The sequence below is a fragment of the Ictalurus punctatus genome, chromosome 29 (genome assembly GCF_001660625.3).
Source record: "Ictalurus punctatus breed USDA103 chromosome 29, Coco_2.0, whole genome shotgun sequence".
In the NCBI taxonomy this organism is placed as follows: domain Eukaryota; kingdom Metazoa; phylum Chordata; class Actinopteri; order Siluriformes; family Ictaluridae; genus Ictalurus; species Ictalurus punctatus.
This window is the reverse complement of record NC_030444.2, coordinates 4,017,782-4,038,442: the sequence shown is the minus strand read 5'-3', so window position 1 is coordinate 4,038,442 and position 20,661 is coordinate 4,017,782. Positions and strand designations below refer to the sequence as shown.

At 39.6% G+C, this 20,661-nt stretch overlaps 1 protein-coding gene across 1 annotated transcript in view; it reads right to left on the bottom strand.

Annotated features, from left to right (window-relative positions):
- prom1b (prominin 1 b) overlaps positions 1–19,676 on the bottom strand; it is a 51,903-nt gene extending 32,227 nt beyond the window's left edge. Inside the window, exons 1-7 of the mRNA XM_053677712.1 lie at positions 19,099–19,676; positions 8,730–8,791; positions 8,585–8,611; positions 7,089–7,294; positions 2,292–2,412; positions 1,770–1,833; positions 1,550–1,639 (exon numbers count right to left, since the gene is read on the bottom strand). Coding sequence (XP_053533687.1) covers positions 1,550–1,639; positions 1,770–1,833; positions 2,292–2,412; positions 7,089–7,294; positions 8,585–8,611; positions 8,730–8,791; positions 19,099–19,354 — 826 coding nt within the window. The 5' untranslated portion in view covers positions 19,355–19,676. The remainder of the gene's footprint in view (positions 1–1,549; positions 1,640–1,769; positions 1,834–2,291; positions 2,413–7,088; positions 7,295–8,584; positions 8,612–8,729; positions 8,792–19,098) is intronic.
- Positions 19,677–20,661: the final 985 nt, after the last annotated feature.

The following is a 20,661-nucleotide window of genomic DNA, read 5'->3' as shown; positions in this document are numbered from 1 at the left end:
ATTTAAGTGACCGTAACATTCCTGTCGGCTCAAACCAGTCTGGCCGTTCTTCTCACTGATGGCCATTCTTCTCCACCATGTGACTGCTGCTCATCGGATGTTTTCTGTATGGCGCACCATTCTGTGTAAACTATAGAGGCTGTTGCGTGAAAATGCCATGAGATCAGTAGTTTCTGAAATACTCACACCAGCCCATCCGCCACCAACAACCCTGCCACGATCAAATTCACTGAGATCACGTTTCCCCATGCTGATGTCTGATGTTAACATTAACTCAAGCTCTTGACCTGTATCTGCGTGATTTTCTGCATTGCACTGGTGTCACATTGCATAATTGTATAAATTAGCTGGTGTACAGGCGTTCCTAATAAAGATAAAAGCACTATATATTTTTATATATATATATATATATATATATATATATATATATATATATATATATATATATATATATATATAGAATGTAATTGAATTGAAGCAACTGAGTCCTAACAAATTAAACACACTTTCCTATGTTATAAAAAAAAAAAACATGGAAAAAACACATCATCAATCATTTTGTTAAAGCGCACGTATTATGGTTTTGAAACGTGTCTAATTTTGTTTTAAAGGTCTCATACAATAGATTTACACGCATCCGAGGTAAAAAAAACAAAACAAAAAAACAACCACTTTAACGTGCTCATAATTTAAACTGCAGCATTACCCTTTTTTCCCCCAGTTTCACAAACGACTCGTTAAATGATCCGTTCTAAAGGATTTGTTCTAAACTCCTCCTTTCAGAGAGCATACTCTGCTCTGGTTGGTCAGATGTCCCAGTCTGTTGTGATTGGTCTACCAAAAAGGAAACGCCCACTACCATAATGAGTTTCATCTCCGTCTGTCAGCGAGCAGCCGATGAAGACCAGAGGCGGGGCTTTTGTGTTACAAATCTACATAGGTTAGTACAGGAAGTAAAGTCTGGAATCACTAACGAGTCGATTCAGCTGTTCAGAATCGATTCCTTCTTTTAGGAGTTGATAACTCTGTTTGTCCTGCGCTTTGATTTTTGAAACTTTGCAGACTTTTTTACTATCACAAACAGCTCTATAACACACTACATGAAAGGTAACATTGGAAAAAAAAAAACATAATAGGTGCACTTTAATTGATTAGTCTTATTCATTTATGGAAAATGAAAGAGAGGGGTACAAGAGTTTTGTTTTTATATTATAGCGACACTCTGTGTTTACTTCTTCCTAAACCAGGAAACAAATTTTCTTAACAACCGACCAATTACAGTTTTATTTTTAAAATAATTAGAGGGCAGATTAAAAAATGGCAGGCTGTGGATCACCTACAGGTCACATTATTGTTGAGATACGGATTATTTTCCTAACCCACGAGCCATATTATCCAGTAACTACTAAGAATTTTTCAGTAACTACAGCAAAAAATAATCTGACAGGATTTTAAAGGGTTAAAGTGTCATTTAAATCAGCTTGTGTTTGTGTGTGTGTGAGTGTGTGTGTGTCCGTGTGTATACCGTATGTGTGTGTTTTGACTTTACCTGCTGCCATGCGCAGTACATTGTCTAAAGCTGGCGTCACATCTCTATCCAGCTGCTTGTGTATCCGCCCACCCAACAACAGCCCAATGTCTGGTCACGATCACAATGACAAAACACACACAATTAATGACGATGGAAAGGAATATAATAACATAAAATATATATTTTTAAAAATTTATATATACACAATAAATATTGAAGAGAGAGAGAGACTTCTTACTGTCTAGATCAGAGAGAACTTTATTTTTGGCTGTTGTGTACTGTGCAGTCAGATACTCGATTTGCTGTAAAAGTACACAAATCAACAGTGACTTAGTTTGATTGTGACGGTTTCTCTGTGTTTGGTAGTTCTAAAATCTGTATGTACAGTGCCCTCCATTAATATTGGCACCCTTGGTAAATATGAGCAAAGAAGGCTCTGAAAACGTGTCTTCATCAGGCATTATAGAAGACTCAGAGCTGTTATCTTAACACAAAGTATTGACTAAAAGGGTGCCAATAATTGTTGCACACCTATACTTACCAAATATATTTATACAACCTGTGTTGTGTTTGCAATTGTTTGATATCCATGAGAGCAGAGTATTTTAGTGAGTTATTTTTAACAGAAGATCAAAAGATTTAACAATAAAAAGCAATGTATCACAGCCTTCTTTCTCATATTTTCCAAGGGTGCCAATATTAGTGGTATAACATTTTATGTTATACTGTTATAATTCGGTGTGTTTGTGATGTGTGTTACCGCTGGCGTATAACTGGCCAGTGATTTCAGGTCTTTTATGTTGGAGCTGACGAGTCGCTTGGTACTTTTCATCTGGGATGTAATGTTGTGGCTTCCAGTGTAGGCAACCAGTACACCCACTCTGGAACATACACAGAGTTAACACTATTATTTTTCCATATGTACTAAACATATGTGTGACATAATTACCATATGCTGTCCATATTAGTTTTTTTTTTTAAGGTCCTCAGTATCACCTGTACATGTCCCCTGTATCTACACTCCTTCCCCCTACCACTTTGTAGGTACGAGATGGGCTACACCCAGTAAATGTATACCTACACTGTATATCTATATGCTAGCTGTCCTTGCTAAAATTGCAACTAAGTGTAATACCAAAGTGTAACATAGGTATGTCTTGCAATAGCAGCCACTAACCACACAGGGGCAGTAACTCAACTACTTCATGCCAGCATCCACACACCCCACCACCACACGCACATACAGTTATTGATGGTGATTATTAATCTCCCATTGACAAATGATTACAATATATAAATATAGCTGCAAACAGTGCTTATCTGTGTCCAAGCACCTTCAGCAAATATCATGCCCCAGTGGCCAGTTCTTGCCAAGTTACATAGAACAATAAAAATCCCACGATGTACACTATTTAAAAAGTATGAAATGTCTGAAATTGTACGAAATGTTGCCAAAAGTCATATAGATGAAGAAAGGCATGATTTCGAAGCAACCATATAGAAATTAAAATCCAGTTACAGATTTCAGAACTATTCAGAAAACCAAATACCAGAGATATACTTGTTTGTGTGAAAAAAAAAAAAACATGAACCCCCTAGTGGCCAATTTGAGTGACTTGCATGGCTTACAAGTCCTGTATGTGCCTTTCAAGTTTTATGTGAAACCATGCAAGCCATCGTGAGTTTGAGCTGTATGTGTAAATTAGTCTCCACCACCTTAGAATTGATTGCGGTATGGCGGCCATATTGTTCAGAAAGGTCAACATGTACACATTTTTTTGAGTATTTTGACATCAAGATTGTAAAGATTGACCAAATAGCCGAGGACCATTTCCATTGGCAGAGCTAAATGGGGGTGGGGGGCGGGGCGGGGAGGTGGGAGTGGGGTGGTGGAGGATTACTATGATTCTAAGGGCCCTGGTCAGACAGTGGGCCCAGCAGAACCCCATACTTTTCTGCATGATTTTTGTCTTTATATATAATTTTATTTGGTATGAAGCTGTTACAATTAACATAAAATAGAAATCCTATAAGTAAGTCGCCCTGATGTTTATCCTTCGAAGTTGGAACACAATATTTACAAAGAATCTATCCACGCAATAGTAATGGAACATCGAGCTTCCAAAAGACGGAAAAGCACCAAGCGACAATAAAACTAGTCCAGCGTCACATATATTGAAGCATTCCGAAGCCTTGCAACAGCTTTCTGTGAGGAATCGATCGAATTTACACTGTAATCATGTAAATCTGCTTTAATTGTCCCGGGTGAGTTTATGAGAGAGGTGTCATAATGATGTCCGATTCGTGACTGAATCGTTTGTTTGAGTCGGTTCATTTCAAAGAATTGGAGAATCCCACTGATAAAACCAAACAAAACTGATTTGATTCTCGAGTTCAACTCACTGATTCAATGATCCTGTCGCTGTTTTGGTTAATATCCACATATATTTCTGGAGCTGCTGGAGTGTGAAACTTATTATTCATAAGAAGTTTATGAATAATAATAATAATAATAATAATAATAATAGTAAAGTTCATTATTCGTTTACAAGCTATTACTTGACCAATAAACTATCCCTTCTGTGTCAGAAACGTTTCACAGTTATATCACTCCGCTCTTCTGTGTTCACTACATAAAATCCCAATTTTAGCCATAGTTTGTTGTACCGAAACGGTTACTACAGTAGAGGTAGGGACATCGTTAGCGGACATGGCAATCAAAAAAGTTCATTTTTCATGAACTTTGATATGATATGAAATATTAAAGCTCACCAGATGAGGATGAAAAGGAAAAAGGGAAGCCAATTTTAAATGGAATGTACAAATCAATGTGAGCTAGCTAGCCAGCAAGTCGATGGGGACTTCAGGATCTATTCCCACACGTTCTGCCATACTGTGTCCGAAATGTCACTTATCCCATATTAATTTCTTATTTATAGAATTGTTGTACAAAAGCAATTTCTCACTCGTAACCGTGTCGTTATACTGAATATCGGCACTCTGGTGTCCTCCTAAAAGTCATTACTCTTGTTCGGGGACATTTCACGCAACAAATAACAATCCTGGAGAAAGTGAAGGGGTACAAAGTCAAAAGACGTTACGTGTGTAAATCTGAAGTGGACAGATGCACTGAAAGTATTTTAAAAAAAACAAAAACTGTCTGAAAATGTATTCTTCACTGTACACACACACACACACACACACACACACACACACACGGCATGCACGCACACACAATGCGGACAGGGCTCACACTTGTCTTCCCTTCACAAACGCTCATTGTGGTGTGAAGGCTGCTGTCTGCACAGTGCAGGAAAGAAAAAAGAGGAAAAGTGAAAGACGGAGAGCAGAGAAAGAAAGCGGAGAATTTATCCGAGGACAAAATAAGGGCTATCGATGTCACATAACTGCTACACACACACACTCACACATACACACATGGGGGGAAAAGAAACTCATGCTTTTGTGAGTGCTGCAAAGTGTGTGTGTTTGTATGTGTGTGTGTGATAGAGAGCGAGAAAGAGAGAGAGATTCTAAACCACTGCAGGTGTACTCTAGTCTCTCTTCTAATGATTTGAAGTTGTATTTGAGTTACACGGCTTTGATCGCCGCAGAATTGACATTTCCACTCCATTTAAATCTGGAATAAACTAACTTGACAAATAAGCATGGCATTAGCATGAGCTGCGTTAGCAACATCACCGTCACACTAACAAATGCCTTTCTGATTTTTATGCAAATAAAACGCCGATGACTGATTGCAATAGCACGCACGCACACACACATGCACGCACGCACACACACCTTCATATTGCTGAACACCTGCACACAGATGTTAGCACATTGTTGTTTATACAGTACACACACAGAAAGAGAGTGAGAGAGGGGGATGGACAGAAAAGGGTACATATACAGAAAAAAAACAGAGGAAGAGACAGAAATAGAGAGAGGTAAACAGGTAGAGGATCATCGGAGGATGTGACTTCATTCTATTTCTAGCCACAAATTAGTGTAATTAACTTTACCTAGAGGCATTGACCTAGAGGCATGTGTGTGTGTGTGTGTGTGTGTGTGTATATATTTATGTATATATATATATATATATATATATATATATATATATATATATATATATATATATATATATACACACACACACACACACACACACACACACAGTATATATTTATCTCAAAATGCTTGTGTATATTGCATATGTTCTTCCAATAGACTTTTATCGCAGTTGGCTTACGTTGTAGTTAAGAAGTTGACTGTTAATGTTCTTGCTCAAGAGCAACAGTGGCAGTCATGCTTTAATTCAAATCCTGACCTTCCTATCATTAGTCCAGAACGTTAAACTTCCCCTCATGATTCTGGGGGCATTTCAGAACAGACACTCGTACCAGTGCTGCTTCACACCTAGAAATTCTCTACAGCATCAAAATCTAAGCAAAGGTAACTTCTGATTGTAACCTGGATCGTGCAAAATGCCGAAACTCATCATGGAAAAATGGGGAGGTCATTTTGTTTCAATTCTTATGCTGAGGATATATCTTCTCATAGTGGTGATAAAGCCCATTTCACACTATATGATGACTAGCACTACCTTAAAAAAAAAAAAAAGAAAAAAAAGGGGTTATGAGTTATGAACTGGAGTTCTTTAATGAATTCATTCACCATTACCTGATCACTCCACTCTGTTGCCTTAAAGCGCACCAATCATGGTTTTGAAACGTGCCTAATTTTGTTTTAAAGCTCTCATACAATAGATTTACGTGCATCCGAGGTCAAAAAAAAACTTTTAACGTGCTCATAATTTAAACTGCATCATTACCTTTATCCCCCAGTTTCACAAACGACTCGTTAATTGATCCGTTCTAAACTCCTCCTTTCAGAGAGCATACTCTGCTCTGATTGGTCAGATGTCCCAGTCTGTTGTGATTGGTCCACCGCTGTCAGCGTGTTTCAAAAGGGAAACGCCCACTACCGTCACGGGTTTCAGCTCCGTCTGTCAGAGAACAGCCGATGAAGACCAGAGGCGGGGATTTTTGTAAATCTGGAATCAATAACGACTCGTTTCAGCTGTTCAGAATCGGTTTCTTCTTTCGGGAGGCGATAACACCGTTTGTCGTGTGCTTTGATTTTTTACATTCACAAACAGCTCTACAAAAAAACACCCTCATGAAAGGTAATATTTGAAAAACCATAATAGGTGCGCTTTAATAAAACAATCACTCATCTGTTTTCTCATGATTCATCACTCTGATTCTGATGAAAAGAACAATGATGAGACAAAGAAAGTACACCAGCTATGCTACATTGCCCCTAGGTATGACTGAGTTTGTGAATATGTGTGTGTACCCTGCAATGGACTGACTGGAAGTCCATCTATAAGCACTCTTTACAACCGTGGTGAGCTGAAAAGCACCCCAGAACGCACAACATAACGAACCTTCAGGCAGACTAGCAGCTCTGTTGCTACGTATAGTATCAAAAAGAAATGGCCTTGAGTATTGGCACATCATAAGCATATTTCAGTAGAAGTTTGTATACATACGCGATAAACACAGTTGAGCTGATGAGCGAGAATGTATAGAAGCCACGCTGGCAGTCAGCATTTTTGCGGTGCCTTTGGTGCATCTCGCCTCCGCAGTTCTCGCAGCAGCGGCACAGGCAGAAAAATAAACCCACCAGTGGCATCAGCAGCACGAACACAACACCCAAGGTTGCCAGCACGATGAAGCCGATCTCATAATAAATGGCCTTCGGAGAGAGAGAAAAAAAAAAGTGTGAAAATGATGAGTCATGTTTTATTTCATCAGTTATGAAAACCTTACGTGGCTCAATACAAAACAAGATTACATCATTCTTTATGTAATCATCGAGTCGCCATATTTACGGAATCACAATCGGTGCTTAGTTGTTAAGCAACGCAGTTCACTCTGTTCAGTTTTAAATAATGTCTTCTAGGATAAGGTCGGTGAGTTGTTTCATTAGTCTAACTGTAAGACTTTTGGACTCAACTGCCCGATTCTGAATAAGAATACGACTCTACCGTAGTAATGATCCACATGGATTTCCAGTTCATTTATTTCAGTGGCCAACAACGTGCACACGCACGTAATACCGGTACATCAGCAACGTGCTTGCACGTGAACGCCCAACCATGAATATATAAATAATCGCTCCACTCCTCTTGCTCTCTCTATCCAATCTATTACTTTTTTTTCAACTGAAAACAGTGAGGCATTAACACATACGACAAAGAGGTCTATGTGAATGAAATAGACAAATGAGTGACAAATTAAAGGGAAAAAACAACTGCATCAAGCATGGTTAGTAAGGTGTTGGGTCTTCACAAGCCATCATAGTAGCTTCAGAGTGAATCAGCCCTGGCATGGACTCTACACGTCTCTGGAACTGGACTAAAGCCATGAACATTATTCTTCCGAAAGATATTCTCTCGTTTGCTGTTTTAATGATAGTGGTGGAGAGCATTATCGAACATGCTTCTCCAAAATCTCCCATACGTAGGTGTTCAACTGGGTTGAGATCTGGTGAGGGTGAAGGCCGTAGCATATTATTAACATCATTTTCATCCTCATTAAACCTATCAGTGCACCCTCTTGCCAAGTGGAAGGGGGTGGAGTTACAAGAGACCACTCCCATCAATATAGAAATGTTTCATTATTGCGTAAAGGTGACCATCCGAGTTTTGTATGGTGTTGATTTTGTATTGACTTATTCTCTCTAACGGGACAAGTTGAGCCGAACCCTTCCACCAAAATAAACAAACCTGGCCACAGTGTAACAGAGCCACTGATGTTTTTTTGTTTAATTCATCACCTGGGTGTGAAAATGATATGACAGGATATTTAGATGTTAATGTTTTTACAACTGTGTATATAAATGAACGAATACAAGATCAAATATCAAGATGGAGTTAAATATAATGACAAGGATAAATGTCTAAATGTTTGTACCCTGCCATTCCTCTCACCCCACGTCCACCCACAGTTAGAATAGGAATGTCATAGCAAGTGAAGTTGTTACCTGTAGCGTCAGGACAATGTTCTCAGGCTGTTGTTCCGTGATGTTGAAAAAGCAGCAGTGACAAAACGAAGGTGAAAGTGAGATTTAGACAGAGTAATCAAGTCTAATAACTAATATATACACACATCCACACAAAGACACACACCTTCTGGAGCTCCTCTGGTTTGATTCGCTTCATGTTTTGTTGCAGAATCTTGACAACGAGATCTGTTTAAAAAGAAAAAAGAAAAGAATAAGAATAAATAAATAAATAAATAAACAAATAAATAAAGGTTGATGTGTTGACTCCATGATTGGGGTGCCATTTATAAATACATTTACAAATGTGTATGTAAAAGGTAAACCCTAGGATATTTCAATAGACAGTTTGTGCATGCTTCAGATAAATAACTCCCAGAAAATAGTATTTTTGCCCACTCTAGACCACTATAACTGCAAATCACCTTGAAAAATAATCACTAAAATAGTTTTTAAAATCTTATTAGTGTGAGAATCTATTTAATATCTTATGCCTGAAACTTCTTTGTCCATGAGTCATCCATTAAATTACCATTACTGTCGTTCGTTCAACCCCGCTACCTGATATATTTGGAAACTCGAGATTTATGTTAGTCAGTCTTCTTACGTGTAAATTTGCACACGTGATTTTCATGAATACCAAATTTCTTGTGTGACGAATGATTCATGAATAAATTCAGTGTCAGGTCCAGTGCCAGTGAAGAAACCTTCTGAAAAATGAGATGTTGCCTGAGATTTTTATTATTATTTTTTTAACAATAAGAATCGGGTAGATTCTTAGATTCAGTGTTGGAAACTCGATAAGCACGTACATTCGTTGGAATTATTACGATATAAACATCCTCTAAAGTTATTCTCCATCCCCCCCTAGCAACAATATTTGGAAGCAAGAAAATACTATATAATCATCTATAAGTAGGCTGAGTCACCACTATATGTTATTGATACTGTATACTATATGGTCATCTATACAAGTCTTTTAGAAATAAAATGTATTATTATTGTTATTGCTAGAACGTGACTCTTACTTAGCTAATTATGAGTCATCACACTCCCACGTGCTGACTCAGAACCGGACTGAAACATGCTTTATCATGGAGACTCGTGCACATTATCCCAACTCTCAGAGCTTTTTGTTTTTGATCGTTTGAGATTTCAGGAGAAGGTCCAAACCATTAAAACTTTCTAATCTGAACACATTCAGTCTATTCAGTTCGCTATGGTGCAGTGTTGGGTTGCCAAGACTGCCATGACGTGAAAAAGTAACAAACGTGTGTAAAACAATAGCAAAAACAACAAATATAATATTGCTCTTTCATTTGAAATGCAGAAACAGTCTGAACTTATTAGACGTATGACATGCAACACTGACTGACATTATCCCAGACGCGTCTGTAGCACTGTCATATATTACGTCTGCTTTGATTTCGCTAATATATAGAAATCAAACGTGGCAAAATCCCAAAAATTGAAACAAGTCCTGCAAGAAACAAGTGTAAGAACAGATGTAGAAAGAACAGCGTGGCACAACCTCAACAACAGAACAGAAATCCTATCTAGCTAGCCTTTTTTTTTTTTTTTTTTTTTTTTAAACAGCATACGTTGTTTGTATTCAGTACGCGTTGTCAAATGCAATGTGACTCAGACGCACAGCAGAAAATTGTGTGCCTGCCTTGGAAGCCATCGCTACGGTGGCCCGTAAGCGCAAAACACACTGACAGACCGAAACACGCGAGCAAATTCAGAAGAAGTAGGTTCATGATGAACATCACATGCACGTTGTGGCATACGACTATCACAAGGAAAAAGATTTGCACAGTCTTAGTCTAGTGAGAACAATTTAATGCAGGGCCAAGTCTAAAATCGTATGAATGTCTAAAGTGCATAAAGTAGATTCATTGTGGCTCACGTTTCTTCTTAGTATAAACATCCTGTAGTTTACCGTTTTCTGTCTCTCAGTCTGACGCACGCTGTAGCCAATCAGCGGCAAGCATGTGCTGAAACTGATTCGTTCGTATTGTCTAAACTGAAGGCGAAAGTCAAATGAAGACATTCGTTACGCAAATAACAGGCTGAATGGCTACAGTATGTAATCTGGAATACGTCTAAATATAGTTGCTGGTGAGCTAGAAAGTTAATCTCGTTCCCTGCTTGGGATTATTTACTATACAAAAGGATTTAGCATTGCAAGTCATCTATATGCAATGAAGGTAAAAACAAATGTACACATTTCCTAACTAGAGCGTATTAGCATGTTAGCTTTATGTTGTGGCGTCGTCAAAAACGTCATCCTGTTGCTTCAACTAACGCAAATCGTTCAAGTTTAAATAATGCTTCAAATTCAAGCTCATAAGGACTAGTAAAACCTAGTAAAACTCTGGCCAGCGTGTTTATGTGTGTGTGTGTGTGTGTGTGTGCATTTGGGAGGTTAAAATTTGAGTTGTGGTTGTACGCTTAGCCATATTTAGCTACATAGGACACGATTACACAAGTGTGTGGGTGTACGAATGCGTGCGAGTGTGAGTCACCCTGTATTTAAAACACACGATTAGTATCATGACCTACATTACGCAGTCACAACACAAATAACAAGCTGCTTAAGCACTAAGCTGCATCTATCTACTGCATGTCTTTTAAACACAGTAACTCTTTTTCATTAGGTCTGTACGTATCAGGTTCGAGAGCGGGTGCAGTTGTAAAAAAAAAAAAACCCACCAGTGCTTTAATAATAATAATAATAATAATAATAATAATAATAATAATAATAATAATAATAATAATATGTTCCATGTATTCTAGTTTATTCCACTAGTCATTAGATTTCCTTAGACTTATTAATCAATGTATCACCATAGAGACCTATTTTCATTGAATCGTAATTAAAATGAATTCTTTTAAAAAAATAATCTAAAACTTACTCAGTCCATACACATTTTCAAGAAGTTGTCATTTAAGACTGGAAATTTTTAGATGTTTAAAAAATGCTCATGTTTTCGTCAAGAACAGGGCTAGCAAAATGGTGGAGTTGTACCAGCAAATTAGACCTGCGCCTACACAGAGCCCTACACCTCCTTCTGTAACATTACAAACTTTAAGGGCGCTATTTTTATGATCGTGACATGTGAAATGACTTGCCTACTAGTGCATGCTATCTCTGTGCTCATGAACACTACACAGTAATCAGATGTCCTGCTTGGTTTATGTTTGGCTTGAACGCTAATTCGATATAGTTACAACAAGTATGGTTTTGTAGTGGTTGTGGTTCAGACAAGCACCAGGAGTGGTGAAAATCAGCTGGATAATTTTTTTGTATACACGAGTATGCATGCCAATACTAATCCAACAAAAGTTGCAAAGTGACATATGACATACAGCCATTCTCCTAGGAACTTTCTTGCCGATTTCCCAGTGGGTCGGCACTGATACTTATCTGGGGTTCATAGAACCATATTTACATAAGTAATAGCTTTCTAATTATTTCCACCCCTCTCAAAACCCAGGGGTGGCTAACCTATGCCAAAACCTGGATAACGTATGTATAACCATCACATTCACGCCACTGGGGAGTCAATGTTAACCTTATAGAACCTGGAAAAGATACATGGTGATGCCCAGGTAACATCAGCGCATACTTCCTGGAGCCTCTAATTAACGCCTATGACAAGGAGATGCTCCTCGTATGGCATGCCATGATAAAGATTGGGCATCCAGCCTGTCTATCATCCACCACTGAGTGGACAAGGGGGGTGCTCGTGTCTATCCTCCATGACAGATATACAACAGGTCTGTGGTGCCATAAAGATGCCAACTAGTACCATACAGTAAAAACCAGGCACATAAAGGAATGCTCTGCAAGGAAGGCTTGCTTTCAAGAATTTAATTAATGTAATTGACAAATTAGGCTATATAACTTTGGACAAGAAAAACCGGGTTCAACCAAAAGGTCACCGTAACACTCCAATGTAAGGCTGTTCTCCCAATCCTTTTGATGAAGGCATTGCTAGCAATTCAACATCTTGCATAGGCTAGTAAGGAGGGGTCTTAAGGGACTCCAGGACCAGGGCTCTTGAGGATGAAGGCACATCAACCCTTTAAGACAGGTTGTAATAGGTTTATGAGCCTCCAGAAAGATGCTCTTCAATGGATGCCACATACACCTTTAGTGTAAAGGTGAACTTGTCCGAGAAAGGTATTCTGGGACTGAAGTAATACACTGGATCTTGCTGATGAGGTGCACACCATTTGTAGAACAGCTTCCACCTAAGGGTATACAAAGCCCATGTACTAGGGACAGCAGATCTGATCAGGGAGGAAGCCACCAGGGTGTTCCTATCACTAGCGAAAGCAGCATTGGATAACAAAGTCTTGTCCCAGAAGGCTGTCCAGCTCCATCAGGGAGGACCACAATCAGCAATGCGCCGACCTGGTATTGGCAAAGAAATCCACCTATGCCTTGCCAAGTTTTTCCCAGATCTGGGACACCACTCTCCCTCTTGTCCACTGCACCACTGCATAAATTCCATCTGGTTGCTGTGTTCAAATCTCACACTGGGAGGGGCCACATGCCAGCCAGTCTCTCTCCGATGGGGCACTGATCCCAAATGGACACATCTAGTTAGAAAGTCGTGCTTCTCTAGTAAGCTATAGTCTGTAAACCTCTTACCTGAGACAAGGATACATACATCTGTTTGTTGGGCTTAGGGTCTAGCCATAGTAGAGTGGTTACCATGACTAATTTAGAGCCTATCAGAGGGGCCTGTCCAGGAAGCTACAACTTCATGGAGAGGCATATGGTCAATCCTCTTTAAGGGGTCTTCCTATTGGGTACTTAATGAGCTATCTTTTTTCTTTCTTTTTGCATTCATGGTTCTTTTATTGCCAATCCCAATCTCTTTCTCTTGAATCCTGCCTTGCCTCTCAGGACTTTGTGTGCAAATGAATTACCATGCAAAAGCAATTTTTTTTAAAAGTATGCAATAAACATCATAAACATCAGAAGATAAATCAGACAGTGCAGGGGAACAGAGGACCCCCGCCACCCCCTCCTTCACCATCCTCTTTGGTTTTCTTGCTTTCATTTTTCCCCCCATTTTGAATATTTCTTTGAATAATGCATTCATATTAAATGACTAGGTTTCACAAAATGTTCATTAAATTTTTGTGTAATTAAAATAAATAAGGTAATAAAACTTGGCAGCATGCAAAATGAAGGAATCAGCACACTTAGAGGATGTTCACCTGCCTTTCTTTTTACTTCATAGCAAATAAACTAATGTTTAATGACTGAACATTCTGGCTTCATGAAACATACCTCAAACAAACTAAATCAAATTGTTTTAATTAATGGCATATTGTTTTCCAGATCAAGTAGAGGAAACAATTATGGAACCAATCAATGTTGAGGAAAAAATTATGGACTCATCAACATCATCAAAAATCACAGTTAGTACTTTGTTGCTCCTCCTCAGGCTTCAATGATGACCTGAATTCTTTGATGCATGGACTTCACTAATGAAAAACAATATTCTCCATCAAGCAGGTTCCAAATTTCTCGAATAGCGGTTGAAAGATCAGCTTTGCAGGATGGAGCCTTGTCATGGACCAATATTTTTTAAATTTCCACCCTCAGTTTTCAATCGGATTGAGATCTGGACTGTTTTCTGGTCCTGTCTTTGAGTTGCCTTTCCTGAAGAAATGCTTCAACACTTTTTACTCTGTGGCAAAATGCATTATCATCCAAAAAAAATTACTTCATCGTCACCAAAGCTATTTTCTATCGATGGAATGAGAAAAGTGTCCAAAATTTAAATATATACCTGTGCATTGACTGTTGAGGTCTCCCCTGGTCCTTTACCTGACATGCAACCCCATATCATAAACGAGTGGAAATCTGATAGTTTTCTTCAGGCAGTCGTCTTTATATGTTTCATTAGATCGGCACCAGATAAAAGTCCCAGCATCGTCTCCTCGGCCAACACAGACTCATGATTCATCACTGAATATCACTTTCATCCAATCATCCACACGCCATGATTTCTTTAGTCCACTTTAACATTGTTTTCTTCTGTTGAGGTGTTAGTGCTGGTTTACGTTCGGCTTTTCTATACGTAAACCACATCTCATTCAGCCGATTTCTTACAGTTCTGTCACAAACACTGACTCATTTGCTTTGTTCTGCATTTTCTATTCTCAAGGTGTATCGCCTTGAGTTTTCTATCCTGACACTTTGGCGTCTTCCTCGATAACCCGTATGTTTTCCTGTTTCCATTTTGTTTATACCTGCACCAAATTTTAGACACAGCTGACTGGGAACAACCGACATCTTTTGCTACACTCTGTGTTGGAGTTTTATAATCCTTTCCATTGTTTCCTTTAAAAAAAAAATCCAAGGTTAAAGACTGTAAGTACTCGCTTTGAACTGCAGACTAATTAGCATTTTTAGACTTGTGCTGTTATTTGTTTTAGAAATGCAAATTTCAAGGTAATTCCATGATTTTTTTCCCTCAGTACTGAGCGATTCCATATTTTCCTCGACTTGATCTGTAAAAAAAAAATACGCCATTAATTAAAATAATTTCATTTAACTTGTTTGAGGCATGTCTCACAAAGCCAGAATGTTCAACTATTAAACAAAAATACTTTTCTGCGATTTGTTTATTTGCTACGTAGTAAAAGGCCGGGTGAACATCCTCTAAGTGTTCTGATTCCATCATTTTTGCCAGGGGTTGTAATTCATGTATAAAAGTTCAGTAATTAATTGCCAATTATATCATTCAATTTAGGTTCGCATTAGCGCATACTCAGCAGTCTACTTATACGTAAATTTACATGACTTCAGGAGCTCTCATAGGATGCAAAGTTTTTTCCAAAGTAACAGCGTTTTCAAGAATATCAAATTTCCTGTGTAAATGACACTACAAATGATTTGTGAATAAATTGGTTTGTATCCAGCTTTATAAATGCCTGTGTGTTTAAGACTGAATAATGTGAAGTAATATTACATGCTGACGTGTGTACATAGGCTATAGGACGATTCTCCCATAAACATTGCAATGGCGGGTTGTAAATTTGTGATTATTTCCGAAAATAAATAATAATTTAAACTTCTTCTATGGCAACTTTGGTGCATGTAGATCACATTTCCAGATTTACAGTCTCGGAATTATAATCGCATCATCATTTGGAAAGTTTCATTGTAACATTGTAAGGCCACACTGTAATGTTGGCAGCATATGGCACTCAGATTATGAGATTAGGTGATGAGGCAGGTGACTCAGAGAGACAGATCGGCTAATTGATTAGGCAGCAGGGACTTACCTCTGCAATCCTATTCTCCTCTAAACACGCAAACACACACACACACACACACACACACACACAGAGTCCAGTGTGTGACAATTTTTATGTCTATAGACTCAGTTATGCCAAAGAAAATGTCATAGTTTATGCTTTCGTTTCTACCCCAATGAAATCATCAGCTTCAAGAGGTCTACGTACAGGCCAATAAAGAAGCACGTCAATGCTACTATGTAATGACTGGATGAGGAACAATCCTGAAAAAAACAATAACATTCATAGAATTACGGCAGTGATATTTGTGTTAACGGCCGTAGAGGATCTCCTATCCTCTGGCTGCAATCCCCTTGAACAGTAAGGCTGTCTTTAGGGTGAATGGTTGTACAGACTCCACCACAAACCCCCTGCCAGTGCAAGCACCAATCCGGCCCTGCCAGACCCCACCACCATCCTTGCCAGTCCAAACACCAGCCTGGCCCTGCCAGGCTCCACCATCAACACCCAAATCCTTCCAAGCTCCACCACCAACCAAGCCCTGCCAGTCTCCACCACCAACCCAACCCTGCCAGGCTCCACTACCAACCGAGCCATGCTATGGCTCCACCATCAACACCAAGCCCTTCCAGTCCCAGCATCATCAAAGCCCTGCTAGACTCCACCATCAACCCACCCTAGCCAGGCCCCGGCACCAGTCCAGCCCTGCCTGACACGAGCTCAGATGCAGACCTGCTTAGTTTTTATGTCAGCACTAGTGCACCCTAGCCAAGCGATATCAGAGCTCACAAAGGACTACATTCTCCAGAGGACGTCCGGTCATATCCAAAATCTTCCCCCAGAAAACCAACTTGCCAAGGAAGAAAAGAGCATAAAAAAGCAATTCAAACTCACACAACAATGAAGTCGGCATTCGAAGATAAGAATAAGGCACATTTTGGCAAAAGAACCTTTCAGAAGAAAGAGTAGCAAGTGCAGTGTGTGAAATTCACTACATGGGCCCATGCTGCCTAAACTACATGCAAGGCAAATTATGTGGGCCAGAACTGTGACGCTGAAGAGTTTGATTAGTCAGATTAAGTCAGTAGATTGTTTTTCCAAACACCACTGTATTCCACGACTGTTTATTTCAGAGACCAGCTTTCTACTCTTGTTCCTCACAGAGCGCTGGGGCATGGGGGAAGGGATAATCCACAGTTGTTTGTCATGGAATTTGTTGAAAATTCACCACTGAATTATATTTTGCATTTGTTCATTCTGAAATTCATTCTGAAATGTGCGTGTTTCAGTTGTTGTTGATTTAGTAAGACTTTAGCAGCAGTGAACTAACATTTCTTATTAAACCAAACCCAAACCCCGACTAACACCCAGCAAGTAAAACCTAGTTTTACATACTGTAAAAAACACTACGACCCAACAAACTACTGTTTCTACAGTCATATGCTTTAGAAGTATACAGCTCTGGACCTGGTGGCTTACTGTTTTCTAATAGGGTGAATTCAGGTGAATTGTGACAGCTAAACCAAGCACCGTTTATTTTCTGGCCTTATTAGTGAAAGTCAAAACGTATGATACTAAGCTCTTGCGAAAATAGAAATACATGTGATACCATAACTTAATTCATGTGACATCATATAAGGGGGTGTGTTTAACATCAAACAGAAAGCTGACCTAAAAATTCTTGAGGATCGTGGTTTGGTCATTTGGGACAGCATGGTTCGGGTTCATTCAAATTCAGTAAGTGGAGAGTGAAAAAGTGAAGGGATATAATGGATGCATGAAACACCCCACAACAATGGTTAAATGATAGCTACACTGATGGATTTTATGTGCATTAAATTGTGTTTTCATGAAGCATTTTAAGAAAAGGTTAATAAGGCATACGACTGGGAAATGTATACCGGATGTATTTCTATTGTAAGCCCTACTATATTTTAAAGACTAGTGCAAGAAATTAATACGTTACTTAAATTTTAATCGCGGGTTTCTCCTGCGATTATTAGCCCCACGTTAACTGTCCGTGTTGAATTTTTAGAAGTTATGAATTTTGAAAATACTGACGATTTCCTAAACCCCGTTATTGTTGTTTCTGCTGTAAAATACGAATGACAGAATGTTACTCTCTAGGTCACCATCGTTCAGACAATATTAGAAGATAGTGATCATGAATCTAAAGTGGACTGAAATTTGATTTGTCATGAAGAAGTATGTTAAAAATGAATACAATTTTAAATGCGTACCAATGAAAACAGGTCACAAATGAGCGAATGTCATTTAAAATGGGTTTCTGTCAGGTTTGACAAAAGGGTTAGCCACCCTTCGTTTAAACGCGATATAAACGCGTTCCCTTCGCATGTACTGTAGAGTCAGCACCTTGAGGAATTCAGAAATGCATCATGTGTTTTGCTGGAATAATGGCAAGAACGCTTATGCTGTAAAATATTGGCTGTAAAGTTTACAGTAATTTACAGTAAAGAACTGTAATACCTTTGTAATAGCATAGTATACTCCAGTACATTTGCCCACAACTAGCTCATCTAGTTTACACTTCTTCAAAGCAATCTTTTCGCTTGAGTTAATTTGGCGGTTGAGTGAATGCACCCAAGCTGGGTTAGTTGTAGAGGCTCAGTGGTTATGGTTTTGAGTTACAGATCAAGAAGGTTGTGTGTTCAAATCCCACCACTAACAAACTACCATGCTTGGGTCCTTGAGCAAGTCCCTCAACCTTCAGCTCATTATCCTGCATCAGATGTAAACTACTTCTTTTTTACTTATTTATGTAATTAAGGATCAGCCAGATGTGCAAATCCTACACAGGGTCGCGGGGGAGCCTGGAGGCTGTCCCGGGGAACTCGGGGCACAAGGTGGGGGACACCACGGACAGGGTGGCAATCCATTACAGGACATAATCGCACACATTCACACACCACAGACAATCTGGAAATGCCAATGGGTATACAATGCATGACTTTGGACTGGAGGAGGAAACCGGAGTACACGGAGGAAACTATGTGGAGAACATGCAAACGGAGGGAGGATTCGAACCCACAACCCCAGAGGTGCGAGGTAAATGATAATAAAAAGATATTTTATAGTTGCTTGGTGTATTTTTTTAAAAGTGCAGACAAGATTATATCTGAATTGTGTGCTATGATCGGTGTGCTATTTTGTCACATTACTGAGTGTGTTTTTGGTAGTGGACTCACCTGCTGGGAACGGGTTTGGCTGTACAGTGTACAGAAACGCGTGCACTATGTGAAAGAGGACGTCCACGGGTCCTGGCTCATAGTACGCGTGTGTCTCGTACACCACTGCCGGGACAAAGCCGAAGTCCAGCGTGTCCGCGTGAGGCGCCTCTGGTTCACCGCGCGCCGCACCGGAGACCAAACTCCAGCAGCACATCACCATCATCATCACCATCATCATCCACAGCGGCGGTGACAGACCCGACTTCCACCGCATGCTTTTAAAAAGTCCGACACACGGAAACCAGCGTTTATAACGGAATAAAACCGGTGCACTGCTCAGGAGACGTGAAGTCTGACTTCTGATCAATGTTGTGAAACAAACAGGAAGAACCAATTTGGATGTTTCCGCAAGTGCAATCAAGCTGAATTAAATAATCCGGTTCTAGAGGTTCAGTCGGTTTGATGGATCACATCCCGAGTGCGCGCTGTCCGGTGTTTATTCCCCGCTCGAGGCTTTTCTCAACTCCACTAATGCACAAGCTCGCGCCAGAGCTACGGTCTTAAGCGCGTGCCCGCTGGTGTTGGACGCGCGTGCGTGCGTGTTTTCTGTCTGTGAGCGCGGATGTGCTGTGCGCAAGTTCAGATTTCAGCAAGAAAATATATGTACTAAAGATCCCGTTATACATTTAAAAAAAAAAAAAAAAAAAACGCCTTTAATGTATACTTATAATTATAGCATACATACACCACATCATATCATATATCAAATCATATCAATATCATATCATATACAGTGAGGGAAAAAAGTATTTGATCCCCTGCTGATTTTGTACGTTTGCTCACTGACAAAGAAATGATCCATCTATAACTTTAATGGTAGTTGTATTTGTACAGTGAGAGACAGAATAACAACAAAAAAATCCAGAAAAACGCATGTCAAAAATGTTATAAATTGATTTGCATTTTAATGAGGGAAATAAGTATTTGACCCCTCTGCAAAACATGACTTAGTACTTGGTTTAAAAACCCTTGTTGGCAATCACAGAGCTCAGACGTTTCTTGTAGTTGGCCACCAGGTTTGCACACATCTCAGGAGGGATTTTGTCCCACTCCTCTTTGCAGATCTTCTCCAAATCATTAAGGTTTCGAGGCTGACGTTTGGCAACTCGAACCTTCAGCTCTCTCCACAGATTTTCTATGGGATTTAGGTCTGGAGACTGGCTAGGTCACTCCAGGACCTTAATGTGCTTCTTCTTGAGCCACTCCTTTGTTGCCTTGGTCGTGTGTTTTGGGTCATTGTCATGCTGGAACACCCATCCACGACCCATTTTCAATGCCCTGTCTGAGGGAAGGAGGTTTTCACCCAAGATTTGATGGTACATGGCCCCGTCCATCGTCCCTTTGATGCGGTGAAGTTTTCCTGTCCCCTTCGCAGAAAAAAAACCCCAAAGCATAATGTTTCCACCTCCATGTTTGACGGTGGGGATGGTGTTCCAGGGGTCATAGGCAGCATTCCTCCTCCTCCAAACACGGCGAGTTGAGTTGATGCCAAAGAGCTCCATTTTGGTCTCATCTGACCTC